General features: G+C 34.2%; 1 protein-coding gene across 1 annotated transcript in view; it reads left to right on the top strand.

The window, feature by feature from the left end:
- ABCD2 (ATP binding cassette subfamily D member 2) overlaps positions 1-10,242 on the top strand; it is a 65,378-nt gene extending 55,136 nt beyond the window's left edge. Inside the window, exons 8-9 of the mRNA XM_082742460.1 lie at positions 1,357-1,482; positions 6,691-10,242. Of these exons, the coding sequence (XP_082598586.1) occupies positions 1,357-1,482; positions 6,691-6,910 (346 nt within the window). The 3' untranslated portion in view covers positions 6,911-10,242. The remainder of the gene's footprint in view (positions 1-1,356; positions 1,483-6,690) is intronic.
- The last annotated feature ends 4,798 nt before the right edge of the window (positions 10,243-15,040 follow it).

Genomic DNA, 15,040 nt, shown 5'->3' with positions numbered 1-15,040 from the left:
GAGAAATTATTACTGGCTTTAATGTTTACCTTCTCATTGTCATTTATTTTTAAAGATCAGAATATCTTCATGGAGGAAATTGTCCTGGTAAATACTTGATACTGATTTTCAGCTCTGAAATAAATACTGAATGACAGTGCATGAGCTGACCTTTGGTCCCATTAACAAAGCTAGTCACGTTGCTGAGTACCAAATATGTACCTAAAGTCCAGATAGGCTTGAAGGAAGACAGGGAAAAGAAAAAAGAAAGATAAGAGCAAGAGGAGTTGAGAGGAAAGGAAGAAAATAAACAGAAGGAAATGGTAGCAAATGTTAGGTGCCTGTGACTGTAGTAGATAGTCATTTCCAAAGTAAAAATCAAGCTAAAAAAAAAAAAACTTACTGAGTATAATCAGAAAAATATTTATTGATTTTTTTTTTTCCCTTAAGAATTTGATTGCAGGGGTGCCTGGGTGGCTCAGTGGGTTAAGCCTCTGCCTTCAGCTCAGGTTGAGATCTCTGGGTCCTGGGATCCAGCTCCGCATCAGGCTCTCTGCTCAGCGGGGAGCCTGCTTCCCTCTCTCTCTCTCTGCCTGCCTCTCTGCCTACTTGTGATTTCTCTCTCTGTCAAATAAATAAATAAAATCTTAAAAAAAAGAAAAAAAGAATTTGATTGCAAAGCAGGGTCTCAGTGTTACCAGGTTAAATGCCTACTCTGCATTTGTCAGATTAGGCATACCATTTTTGCAGAATCTTGTAGCAGTGTAATTCCATTAATCATGCTCTGGTACTTACATGGTTGGTAAAGTTATCTTCTCAATAAATCTTTGCTAACAGGGCTTTTGGCCTGTTTGATAATTAGCTACTGTAATGTATTTTTCATGCAATTAGTCAGAACCTGTCACCAGGAATGAACTTGCCTTCTGTGAGAAAATGCACTCAGTGACCTGCCTCATCTTTCTTATGTCTCACACCCATGATTCACTCATCTGCATAACAATAAAGCCTATTGTATGGTGAACAGGCATCCAGAAATCTATTTAAAATTTAAAAAGAATGTAATATTCTAATCCAAAGAGGGAAGATGACTACTCTTTTGCTTTATCATTTATCACCTTTAATAATGTCATATATTCTTTTGCTCCTTTAAAGTTAACATTGCAGGGTACCTCGCTGGCTCAGCTGGTAGAGGATGTGACTCCTGATCTTGGGGGTTGTGAGTTCAAGCCCCTATGTTGGGTAAGCCCCCATGTTGGGTATAGAGCGTACTTAAAAAAACAAATTAATGAAGTTAACATTACAACTCATATTATCCATGTAAAGATTTATAATTCAAATAGGAAAATCATTCATTTATTTGTGTTTATTTTTCTCGAGACCAAAATATGCATTGCTGGATGAATGTACCAGTGCTGTCAGCATTGATGTCGAAGGAAAGATATTTCAGGCTGCAAAAGGTGCTGGGATTTCCTTACTTTCTATAACACACAGGCCTTCTCTGTGGTGAGTGTTCTCAATGTTAATTTGCAATAGACGGCTTTTCTTTATATTTCTCAGAGAATAACTCTGCCTAAACTTTCACTATAGAGCATAGACTATTTCACTTATTTTCTACCTATATTTCTGTTAAATTGCTCACTGGTAGTGTAGATACCCTAAAGCCTAACATTGTAAGATTAATGTGCTATTTGAAAATGGTTATCACATTCCAATAATTCTGAAAATAAATTGAAAAATTGAGTGATATTTTTTAACTGAAAATATTCATAATGCATAGCATGTACTGGGAAAAATATATTTCTGTAATTTTATATCATCTTTTTAGCCCTTTTTCCAAAATCCAGGAAAAAAATTCCACAATTTAATATTCTCCCAAATGATTAAGTTGGAGAAAACACAGGGGAAAAACTTTTCTAGAGGAGGAGTTTTGTTTTAAGGAAAAATGAATGAAAATATTTTCTAAATAACAGCTCATTAAACTCAATGGGATTTCCCCTATTTAAAAAAAAAAACAACACTTTTTACCATTCCCCTACTTTTCTACTGATTCATCACATAATAATAGTTGCTATTGCAGATTTAGCACCTATTCTGTTCCAGGTTCATTTTATTTAAGTATCAACACAACTCTATACTGAGTATAGAGTATAGTCTAATTAGACCCTTACAGATGAAGAAACTGAGAATTAGAAAAATGAAGTAACTTCCATGATCACACACTCTATACTATAGTATGCTGCTCTACTTGTTATAAGGAACTCAAAATGCACTGTATATGTAAGCCATAAAAACACTTGTTCATTCATAGTACACTCGTCTACTTGGATATTTCTGTTCCTTCAATCAAAATCTTTTCTTTTGATATATTAGTAACTACAGTGGACTCTGTACACATTAGTCTCGTCTTTCCCAAGGGACAGAAAAGACTTCTTTCTCTCCATAGCAGGTGGCTAATCACATTCAATGCCAAAGCTCTCGTCATGTACATGATTTCAAACCAAGGCTGAGTAACAAGCTTTATTGGAGTTAGTCCTGGAAGCCATTCTAGACTTTTCACTGTATAGGGAATGTTTACTTTAAAACTATGAGTTAACTGAGTATGCAGTTCAGATCAGGCTTTCATTGTTTAGCATTCTTTGATTCTATGTTCTACTTCTGTTGAGTAGATAGTAATCTATTTTTACTCTTTACTTAAACATTTGAATTTTTCATAATTTTTTCCCGCAGAGAGGTGACCTGAAAATAGAGCATTTCATGAAGTGACCTTTTCTATAGAACTATGGAGTTTGTCTCTCTGTCATTAAGAACTAATTGGCATATGAAGTGATAAGAGCCTGATTTACTAATCTCTTCAGAAGCAGTCTGGATATAGTCCAGGATGAGTACATGGCAGTGAGTGTGATTCCTCTGACTTTTCCCTGGAGAAAATCAAGAGGAACTGGATCTTTACAACACATTACATTGGTCTATAAATCCCCAAATCAGTGACAACATAGAATCACACCAGAAGAACTCTTGAGCCCTTTCTGGTATGGACTTGTCATTTCCAAACATGCTTCCTAATTGATCACATGTTTGGATAACATGGACCTAGTCTTAGTTCTGGAGCTTTTCTGACTTTGTCAATAGATTTACTATGCTATTCTGTCATTCAGTTCCTTATTCAAGTAACCTAAAGAGCCACTGAAAATATATTCAGCCATTTTTTTTCTCATAAGGAGCAAATAGGTTTTTGTTGTTGTTGTTGTGTTTTTAAAGATTTTATTTATAGCAGTTTTATGGTCACAGAAATATTGAGAGGAAGGAACAGAAATATCCCATATGCTGTGCCCCCACAACATGCATAACTGTATTATCAACATTGTCCACTGGAGTCATACATTTGTTATGACTGATGAACCTACATTGACCCATCATTATGACCCAAGGTCCATAATTTACATTAGGGTTCACTCTTGGTAGTATACAATCTAGGGGCTTAGACAAATTAATAGTTGCATATATCCATCATTATAGTATTGTACAGAGTATTTTTACTGTTCTAAAAATTCTCTATGCTCTTCCTATTCATTCCTCTCTTCCCTCAAGCCCTAGAAACCACTATCTTTAATATCTCCCTGGTTTTGCCTTTTTTCAGAATGTCATATAGCTGGAATCATATAGTATGTAGGCTTTTCAGTTTGGCTTCTTCACTTAGTGATAGTCACTTAAATTCTCTCCATGTCTTTTCTTAGCTCATTTCTTTTTAGCACTGAATCATATTCCATTGTTTGGATATAAATAGTTTATCCATTCACCTACTGAAGGACATCTTGGTTGCTTCCAATTTGGGCAATTTATAAATAAACCTCTTAGAAACATTCCTATAAATGTTTTTAGGTAGACACAGGTTTTCTCAGCTCCTTTGGATAAATATCAAGGAGTGCCATTGCTGGATCATATGGTAAGAGCGTGTTTAGTTTTGTAAGAAACTGTGAAATTGTCTACCCTAGTGACTGTACCTTTTTGCAATTCCCACCGGTAACGAATGAGTGTTTCTGTTGCTCCACAGCCTTGTTGGCATTTGGTGTTATCAGTGTACTGGATTTTTGGCCATTCTAATAGATGTAGAGTGAACAAATTTCTAAAGCAAATTTTTAAAGCAAGTAACAAAATCTGTAATTTTCTGCCTTTTAGCAAGAGAAATGTGTTCTTAATTGTAGCTATTTAGAGTACATTTTCCCCTAAAACTAAAAATCATGTCACTTCTGCATTACAAATTAATTTAGACATTGTACATTCAACACATCTATCGTTTCTTATTTGGCTTTCTCCCTAGATGAAATTCTTATTTTTCCTGAAAAGATTTCCATAGAGAGAAAAAAATATATTATATTTTCCCCATGACAACAAAGCGTGGATTTAATTGTGGATTTAAAGATTAAAATCAATCATCAGTATACAGAGAGGTCAGAAGTTACAGACGCTTATTAAATTATTTGATTCTTGGATAGAATTATACCCCTGGGGAAAATAATACATTATGTGTTAATTAAATAAAAAAAAAAAGAGTTATAGCTTTATACCTACCACTTTCCTAAGCTTGATCCTATTAATACAGGAAGCCTACAGATTATTTCTAATGAGCCTCAGTTAATATAGTATCTTCCTTGAAAATCCTCTAAGTCAAACCCTGAAATATTATTTTAGCCCATTATATAGAACATACCTTTGAATCTCAGGTCATGAAACACCCATACATTTTCTTCCTCCCATGTAGAAATCAAATAATGTTGTGGGACTGGAGTGACGAGCCAAACCTTCATTACACATTGAAGATAGAAGTTGCCCAAGATCAGAACTATTGCATTCTAAAATTACTCCCAGTTGTAATACGTTAAGAAAGTCCAAGAATTTTAAAAACAAGATCATTAATCTCTGTCATATATTATCAAACACATGAACTTTCAACTTGAGAGTGATTTTTAGCCTTTAGACACAGTTTAATACAAGGTAATGTCCTCCTCTTACAGCATGATCTATCCAATCAGAATAAGATGAAACCAGAGGTCCTTCAGTCAATGAACAGATAAACAAAGTGTGTAAAATCATGCAGTGGAATATTATTCAGCCATAAAAATAAAGATAGTACTTCAAGCAGCCATAAAAGGCATAAAAGCCATAAAGGCAGCCATTAAAATAAAGGCATGTATTAGTAAATACATACTAGATGAACTTTGAAATAATTTTAAGTGAAAGAAGTTAGTTACAAAAAGTCACATACTATATGATTATATGTATATGAAATGCCTAGAATAGACAAATCCAGAGAGAGAGAAAGGAAACTGATGGTTGGCAGGGACTGAGCAGGGGATGGGGCTGCTAATAGGTATGGGGTTTCTTTTCGGGATAATGAAAATATTCTGGAATTGGACAGTAGTGTGGCTACATGAGCTAGTGAATCAACTAAAAATTTTTCACTGAAAAGAATGAGTTTATGGTATGTGAATTATATCTCCAGTGTAAAAAACGAGGTAAGTCTACTTGAAATAAACCCACTGATCATAGTAAATAATGACAGATGAGAGCTTAAAAGGGATCAAGAAGCAGGAAAAACTATAAGGAAAAGATAGGAAAACTGGGGACACATAGAACATGGGCCACTTCAGCATAGTGACAAGATGGAGGGGCTCAGCCATGCAGGGCCAACTCTGCTAGCATTATTGTCTCCATGCATCCCCCACAAATCCCCGAAACCAGAGTGACTTTAGCCTCTCCTTAGGACAAGATGGACTGTTTCCTGTCTCATCAATAAAATTATCTCTAAAAAAAAAAAAAAAATTATCTCTATGCTTCTCTGAAGTTTCTAATTATGAATCAGAGCTATGAGAAAGAAAATTACATTATAAGAAAGCATGGAAGTATCTTTAAAAGATTTTTATCGAAGAGTAAATTTTTTAAAAGTGTTTTAAAACTTTTTTTTTTTTTTAAATATGCTCCACACCCAGCATATTACTCACAACCCTGAGATCAAGACCCAAGCTTAGATCAAGAGTCTGACGCTCAACTGCCTGAGCCACCCAGGCACCCTTGAATTTTCTTTATTTTTATTAGTCCCCCCCCCCCCGTATAACCTTTAAAATTTTTACTTTCTTTCCTTAGCTTCCTTTCCATATTCCCATTCTAACTAAGCTTTGTTATTTACTCAGGAGTCATACTGGGTTTGAAGATAAATTAATTAGATACAAATAGCATGACTTCCTTAGCAATTCATATATATTCAGGATATAAAAGAAATTTAAGATAAGCAATAGAATTTCCAAGAGATCAATGACTTCTGGGGTTTAAAAAAAAAAATCACAATATTCAACCTCTTAAGGGATTCTTTTTTTTTTTTTTTTAAGATTTTATTTATTTATTTTACAGAGAGAGATCACAAGTAGGCAGAGAGGCAGGCTGAGAGAGAGAGAGGAGGAAGCAGGCTCCCCGCTGAGCAGAGAGCCTGATGCGGGACTCGATCCCAGGACCCCGACCGAGATCATGACCTGAGCCGAAGGCAGCAGCTTAACCCACTGAGCCACCCAGGCGCCCCAACCTCTTAAGGGATTCTTGAAAATCAAATGTAAAATAGGCACCTTACTTAAAATTTGCCTTTGAATATCAACTGGAATGATAAACCTAAAATGGCTTTTCACAATTATTGCTAATATTATTTCATTTTTAATTATGCAGGAAATACCACACTCATTTATTACAGTTTGATGGTGAAGGAGGTTGGCGCTTTGAACAATTGGATACTGCTATCCGCTTAACACTGAGTGAAGAAAAACAAAGGCTAGAATCTCAGCTAGCTGGAATTCCCAAAATGCAGCAGAGACTCAATGAACTATGTAAAATTTTGGGAGAAGACTCAGTGCTGAAAACAGTAAAAGACAAAGATGAGACATCCTAATTTGTTTTGACATGTTTTAAAAGTTAATTTTTAGCTGAAGACTCAGTCTGTTACAGTGCATGCATTGTGTTTAAGCTAAGCACGGAGAAAAAAGAAGAAAGAAATGTTTTATAAAACTTTAGCATCAAGGAAATACATGATCTGACTTTTCAGAAGAAAATAAACAAATGCATTATGTGAGATTAGTCATTTTGGCTTATACTAATTCCTAGCAAAAGTCTAATTCACCCTGTCAAACAGGATTTTCTGGGTGAATTTATGAAGAATACCAGATCTACTATGTGTATGTGATGTGTCTGAGGTGCTTAACAAACATGGGAGATATCTTGAGAATGGAACAACTTAAGAACAGCATATGGTTTGAAATAGGTGCATAAAATTAGAAATTTGAGTAATGTTTCAGTCCATTTATGGTTATTAGTTTAATAGGTAGAATTCATGTTCATCATTACTGTATACAAAATAGCTGACAGTCTGATAAATAATTTCAATATGAAAAAATTATTTAATGGCAGTGGTTGAAAGGAAGAAGCATGGCTCTACATGTATAAAATGCCATATTCTTAAATTTTAGATTTTGAGCATCTTACTATGGGCACATGACAAATTAGTTTTAATGAGAATCTTACATATTCGTTAATAACTCGTTCGTTTTAAGAAGAGAATTGCCAATACAGAAAAGGAATATCCCAACAATGTATGTCTTAGCCTATTACTTTGCTCGGCAGCATTATCTACTGCAACTTCTGTCCATAAATACTCAGCTTGGTTTTGTGCTCAAAGGAGGAATCCATCACATTTTTAAATAGCAGTGCTGTAAGAGAATATAGAGATTCTCAAAATCACAGTAGTAATAAAATGCAATGAAATAGCACTTTATAATTTACAATCCTTGTTTATATCATTTCATTTTAATTCTTGTGACAGTGTTTGAGGCAACTATTATTTACCTCATTCACTTTTGAGAAAATTAACACTCAGACTTACCTTTATTATGCAATTTATTTAGGGAAGATCCAAGATCAAATGAAGTTCGGATTCCTTATCCAGTTCTATTTCCACTTTCCACTATCATCCTTGAAATCTAACTGGGCTATGATATCAATAAAACTTAGATGAGATGTTAAAAAAAAATAAATTTGGTAATGTTAGTGGTATTATTATTTGGTTATTGATTACAAGAAGTGGAAATTAAATACAAAGTGGAAAGAAAGGTCATTGGGCTTTGATTTAAAAAGAGCCAAGAAAGCAAATTTTTCAGCAACAATGCACTCATATTGAATATTAACATACCTCTACAGCTAGCAATCAGAAGGGAAATTCATTGTGTTATAGGTAAATTTAGTATTTATTGAACATAATGAGAAAGAATCTGCATGGAACAGTCCATATAAAATAAATCTTACCTATTCATGTGCCCTGACGTTGGAAGTACACAATCCAGAACTGCATTTTAATCTCCTATGTTGCCTATGCCACCATGTTGATAGGCCAGGAAAAATGAGAATTATTAGTTGTTAGTGGTTTGGGGTTTTATTTACATATTTAGACACAACCATAATCAATGCTAAGTCAGTGATTCCCAAACTTTCTCAAGTGTAGAGGACCTAGAAGTCATTCATTCATGATGACTGTAGTTGAACAGCATGACATTTTCACATTTTCAACTCTGCCGTGTTAATTAAGACATTGTTAGTTATCAATAAATGTACCATCTCAAGTGAAGGAATGCAGGATAAAATCCTGATCAGTACATCTGTCTAGGTTTTTCTGTTAGTATCTCTAGGTACTCATATTCTTTTGTCAGTTACTGCTTCTTCCTGTTAGAAAAGTGAAATGGGTATCCCCTATTTGAAAAAATGCATGGAGCCAAAACTTAAACATGAAAACAATGATCCATTGATCTTAATTTCTATATTAGCAGTTACTCAGTTTATACTGCTGTAGGGAACAGCGTGAGGCAAGCATCTTACGTTAACTTTTCAAGGTACAAAAAGAAAATGAAAAGTCCTCATTTGAAACGTGCATAACTTCCATGCCTTAATTTTCACAATTTGAAAAAGAAAGCATTTAGGACTTGATATATTGTGTTTTGAAACCTAGAAACGAATGCCAAAACAAATATTAGATTTGTGATTAACCCTTATTTGATACATCCTACCAATGAGCTGAAGTGAGTAGGATTCATTACAATGTACGGGATTTAAGAATGTTTACAATTCTGTACTAAAACTGTACACACTGTAATTTAAATGTTACAGTTCTAAGAAAAACATGTTTTACATGAGCTTTTTTGTGCCTATTTTCTGAATTTTCATCAAGGACCAATATCCTCTAATTTGGAGGGGAGATATCTGTGATTTGAATTTGTACTGATGTACCATTTAACTATTTCCAAAATGGTCCAATGAGTATACCATATTTTACTATTCTTGTAGTTGTATTTTATGAAAAAAGGTGAACAAAACTGAGAAACTAAAGAGGGTAGATGAGGAAAGGAAAAAGAAAATATTTCCATTTTCCAAAGTACTTTTACCATGTTATCTATTTGCCCCAATTTTTGACTTCTAGGATTTGGGTGTTTTGTCAAAGAAAGCTATAAGTTTAATGGAACTTAGATTTGTAAATGGGCACTCTTTGGCTAACTTCTGAACTTGAAAAATAAGTTGCATTCTATGAAAATGTTGCATTTTATTTCTTCAGCATGTATTGTTAGGCCAAGCATGAGTCTAAAATAGTGTGCGTTCTTGTATACATGACAATGTTTAAGAAAATCCCTCTCAAGGAATCTCAAGGAAAATGATACATCCTGATATTTAAAGCAGGTTTATATTTGTTTACAATAGGAATGGTTTTCCCTTGACAATAATTTGAGTTTTGTGTCAAATTTTGCTCTGTCAGTAAAGGAATAAGTGAATATGTTAGTTTTTTATTTGAGACCTTTGTCCGAAGTATAATTTCATAATTGGCAATAGGCTTAGCCTATTAAAGTTGTTTGGAACAATTTTTTGATTCCATAAGCCCAGAAAAATTTGTTACTTACTGGAACCTAGACCTGGAGAATGTTACACACTTCTGAGATGTGCAGAAAATGGTAATGATCATTAAATTATTGATTAGGAGATGTCTTTGATAGAATTACTTTATGAGCAAATAGTATTCTCATTTAGAAATGTAAAGTACTTTCATATAACCCAGGATATTGACATTTCTGCTGATATACCTTTAGGTATGTGAAATATGTTTTAGAGCTGTACTTGTCATGTTTGCGACATGAGAACTTTCAGATGGATGTATAAAATATTTTTATTAAAAGCAAATCCCTTCTTCCATTGTCGGTGCCTTTCTTGACTACCAATTACTAGAGTGCTTTACATATTTTATCATGAAATTTCCAAAACTAGTTATCTACACTTAAACACAGGGCCTGTGTTAATGAAAGCAAGTGAGAAAAATGTCCTAAGGGTAAAAGTTACTATATAGCTAAACTAGAATGTGGCTGTGTGTGACTACTCTATAGTATAGTCTCTTTCCAATGAGCAGTTACTTGAAGGCAACATTTCTTGTGAATTCCTTAAATCCTCATCAAAACCATTTGATTAATCAAAGAAATTACAAATTGTTCCAGGGGTAGAAAATGTCCTATTTTTATATTTTAAATGACTGTTGGCTATGTGTCTACAGACATCTCACTTACAAGCTGTACAATATGCAATCATTTTTTTTGGTAAATATTTTAAAATTATTTTTATTAACATATAATGTATTATTTGCCCCAGAGGTCCAGGTCTGTGAATCATCAGGCTTACACATTTCACAGCACTCACCATAGCACATACAATATGCAATCTTATGTAGTACTATGAACAATAGTTCCCAAATAGTTGCTTAAACATTTATTTTCTTTATTAATTCAACACACACTTACTTATTAAGTATCAGCCTATGCCAGGCACTGTGCTAGGTTTTACGAATAAATAAAATATGGTCCTTGTCCAAAGAAGTTTACTGTCCACTAAAAATTAGGAAAATGAGTACCTTGAGAGGAAAAAGTCGATAGCTACTATGTATTATTTACCAAGAAGGCACAAAGCATTGCATATACTTGACTCACCACATCTTCACTAAACTGTAATTTAATAAAAGAGGAAGGTGAGGACAGAAAAGTTAATTCATCCAACCTCATACAGCTATTAAACTGTAGAACTGAAATCAGAAGCTAGCAACATTTGGTTACGAAGTCTATGCAACTCCCTATCACTTTCCTTTTAATTAGTTTAGGTCAATTTTCATTATAACTTTTAAACTCTAAAGTTATAAGTATATTTTTCACTGGCTCAAAGTTTCTGATTAACCAAACATGCATTTTTTTTTTCATCTAAATAGGAAATGCCTCAGAAGTTATATTTTCATTGTTTTTATTATAAATGTTGGATGCAGTCATATGGGAGAAGAACCAAAGGCAACTTTTCAAATGTTTTGAGGAATAAATGTCCAAACTGGTTAACATTCATTCATTTAGTAAATATTTATTGATGCATTCAAGGTACCATGTACTGTGTTAGGGATTCTAGGTGAACAGCACAGACCCCGTCTCAGTCCTCATGAAACGTTTTAGTATGCCAGTACTAAACAACTGTATGCCCGTTAGATGTTGTGGTCCCGTCTAAATGCATCTTTGTTTTGTAGTATCTTCTCAACTCTTGTTATTTCATGCCTACAACCACTCTGTTGCAACATTTAAGCAATTAGCATTTTTCTGACAGCAGGATTCCCTTGATTACACATTTAAAGCCTTCATAATCCTCATGCCCTGTAACTTGGTCTAAATGACAAGATCCAATAGAACCAGTCTGCAAGGCAGTATCATCCTTCACCAGGAGGTGCTCCCGTATTTAGCATGTTGCCTTGAAACCTGAGAAACATTATCTTCTCAAGTTCAGGTCATGTAAAGTGAACCAGTTTGGGACAATGAAGAGTATCTCACTAGTGTTTACACAGAATACAGATAACTGTAGCAGGAAAGTTCCAAAAAGCAAAAATAAGATTGAATTTAAAATAAAAAATAAGTAATTATAAAAGTGAGTACACAAGTCTTCTAAAGTTGAGCACACTGAGAATTACATGCTCTAACTCAGTACTTGTTACCCCATGTAGAAGTTAGTGATTAAATATTCACTTCATGTGTTATGTTATTTAATACCTATAGTAAAGATTACGCAACAGTGAAATAATGAAATATTAAACACTAATGACTTGTCAAGTCATTTAATTGTAGTTAGTTTAATCCATATAAAATAGGAGGCAACCCTATATATCAAATATATTATTTAACTTTTATCTCTTGAATATATTAAATTTAATAATTAAACTGTATTGGGTCTATAAATCCCTTTTTAATTGAAAAATATAAAAGCTTATTCTAATGAATATATATAAAATGAATGTGAATAATATGAATATGTATGTACATATGTAGATACACACATACAAAAATAGGATAAATACTTTTTTAAATCCCAAATGGAACATTTACAAAATTTGATCACTTATCAGGCCACATAATAAGTCTTGATAAAGTTCAATCAATTTCTATCTGGAAATAAAAGAGGAATTGGGCCTGAATTTCATGTAAATGTATAAAACTACAAAAGTTTATGCTAGAAAAGTGCCTTGGGACTCACATAAGGATGGGGTAAAAGGAGTCCTATAATAAGATCTCATTTTTTTGGAAAGCTACTATTAAAAAAAAGAAAAGAAAAAGCTACTATAAAGTGACATTTTGCAACATGCAGATATTGATAACACAAATGTGATAAACAATGATGAAGCAAGTGTCAAAGCCCCTTGTTCAGGCTAGCTGCTTCTTCCATACGACAGCCTTCCACTCACAAAGGTGATGTGTAGATAAGTGAGGTTAATGCAGACCCAAGCACAAAATATATTTTTCTGCAACCTAACACACACACACATACATGCACACACACACACACACACACACACACACACATTCTAAAAGTTTAATACAGGGATACCTGGGTGGCTCAGTCTGTTAAGTGTCTGCCTTCGGCTTGGGTCATGATCTCAGGGTCCTGGGACTGAGCCCCACATCAGGCTTCCTGCTCAGTGTGGAATCTGCCTCTTCCTCTCTTTCTGCTCCTCCCGGCCCCCCATTCCCAATCTCTCTCAAGTTAAAAAAAATTAAAAATTAAAAAATTAAAGTTTCATACAAAAACAGCACAATGATTTTGAGGACTTAAGTAGCAAATGATTTTTTTCTATTGTGATTAAAAAAACGTAAAGTTTACCATCTTAAACATTTTCAAGTGTACAGTTTAATATTGTTAAGTACATTTACATTGTTGTGAAACAGCATCATCTTACAAGTTGGAAGCTCTATACAGATGAAGTAATAGCTCTTCTTTCTTTCCCTCTCCGGCCCCTGGAAACTATAATTCTACTTTCAATTTCTGTGAATTTGACTATGTGAGTTCCTTCACACAAGTGGAACTGAACAGAATTTGTCCTTTCGTGATTACCTTATTTTGTTTAGTATAATGCCCTTAAAGTTCATCCACACTATGACATGTGACAGGATTTTCTTCCTTTTTAAGGCTGAATAAAACCCATTGTATGTTTGTACCACATTTTGTTTATCCGTTTTTCCATTGATAGAGCAGGTTGTGTCTGCCTTTTGGCTATTATGAATAATACTGCTATGAACATGGGCGTGCAGATATCTCTTTGAGATCCTACTTTCAATTCTATTGGGTACATAGCCAGAAGTGGTATTGCTGGGTTGTGTGGTAGTGCTGGTTTTAATTTCTTGAGGAAACTTTATGCTATTTTCCTTAGTAGCTGTATCAATTTACATTCCTGCTGACAGTGGACAGTGGTTCCAATTTCTCCACATTCTCACCAACACTTGATATATTTTAATAGTAACCATTTTAATGGGTGTCAGGTGATATCTCATTTTGGTTTTGATTTGCATTTCTGATGATTAGTAACTTGAGCATCTTTTCATATATTTCTTGGCCATTTGTATATCTTCTTTGGAGAAATGTCTACTCTGTTTGAATATTTTTTTTTTAATTAAGACTTGTTTCATAATGTTCAAGGCCCTCCATGATCTGGCCTTAATCTCTTTCCTCTGCTTCCAAAAAGCTGTCTCTCCTTATCCTTCCTCCATCCCTTTGTTCCTCATGAGGAACAACAATGGCCATGGCAGGTAACCAAAACCAAAATGAGATACCACCTCACACCTGTCAGAATAGCTAAAATCAACAAGTCAGGAAACAACAAATGTGGCAAGGATGCAAAGAAAGGGAAACCCTCTTACACTGTTGGTGGGAATGCAAGCTGGTGCAACCACTCTGGAAAACAGTATGGAGGTTCCTCAAAAAGTTAAAAATAGAGCTGCGCTATGACTCAACAATTGTACTACTAGGTATTTACCCCACAGATACAGATGTAGTGATCCAAAGGGGCACCTGAACCCCAATGTTTATAGTAGCAATGGCCACAACAGCCAAACTATGAAAAGAGCCCAGATGTCCATTAACAGATGAATGGATAAGGAAGATATGATATGATACACACACACACACACACACACACACACACAATGGAATAGTACTCAGCGATCAAAAAAATCTTGCCATTTGTAATGACATGGATGGAACTAGAGGGTATTATGATAAGTGAAATAAATCAATTAGAGAAAGACAATTATATGATTTCACTTCTATTTTCAACTTAAGAAACAAAACAGAATCATAAGGGAAGGGAGGGAAAAATAAAATCACAGAGGGAGACAAACCATAAGAGACTCTCAATCATAGGAAACAAACAGGGTTGCTGGGAGGGAGTGGGGTAGGGTAACTGGGTGATGGACATTAAGGAAGACACGAGATGTAATGAGCAATGGGTATCTTTATGTAAGACTAATGAATCACTGAACTCTACCTCTGAAAGTAATAATACACTATATGTTGATTAATTCAATTTAAATTAAAAAATTAAAATAGCCCTCAACCAGTACCTCTGGATCACATTGGTCAGTATTATTTATATAGCTTATTTCTCCATTTATCTTATTCACTTATTTGCTACTTGATTCTCTCTGCC

This window comes from Mustela nivalis, assembly GCF_964662115.1.
Source record: "Mustela nivalis genome assembly, chromosome: 7".
Taxonomy (NCBI): domain Eukaryota; kingdom Metazoa; phylum Chordata; class Mammalia; order Carnivora; family Mustelidae; genus Mustela; species Mustela nivalis.
The sequence above is the reverse complement of the archived record's forward strand: the minus strand, read 5'-3'. Positions and strand labels throughout refer to the sequence as shown.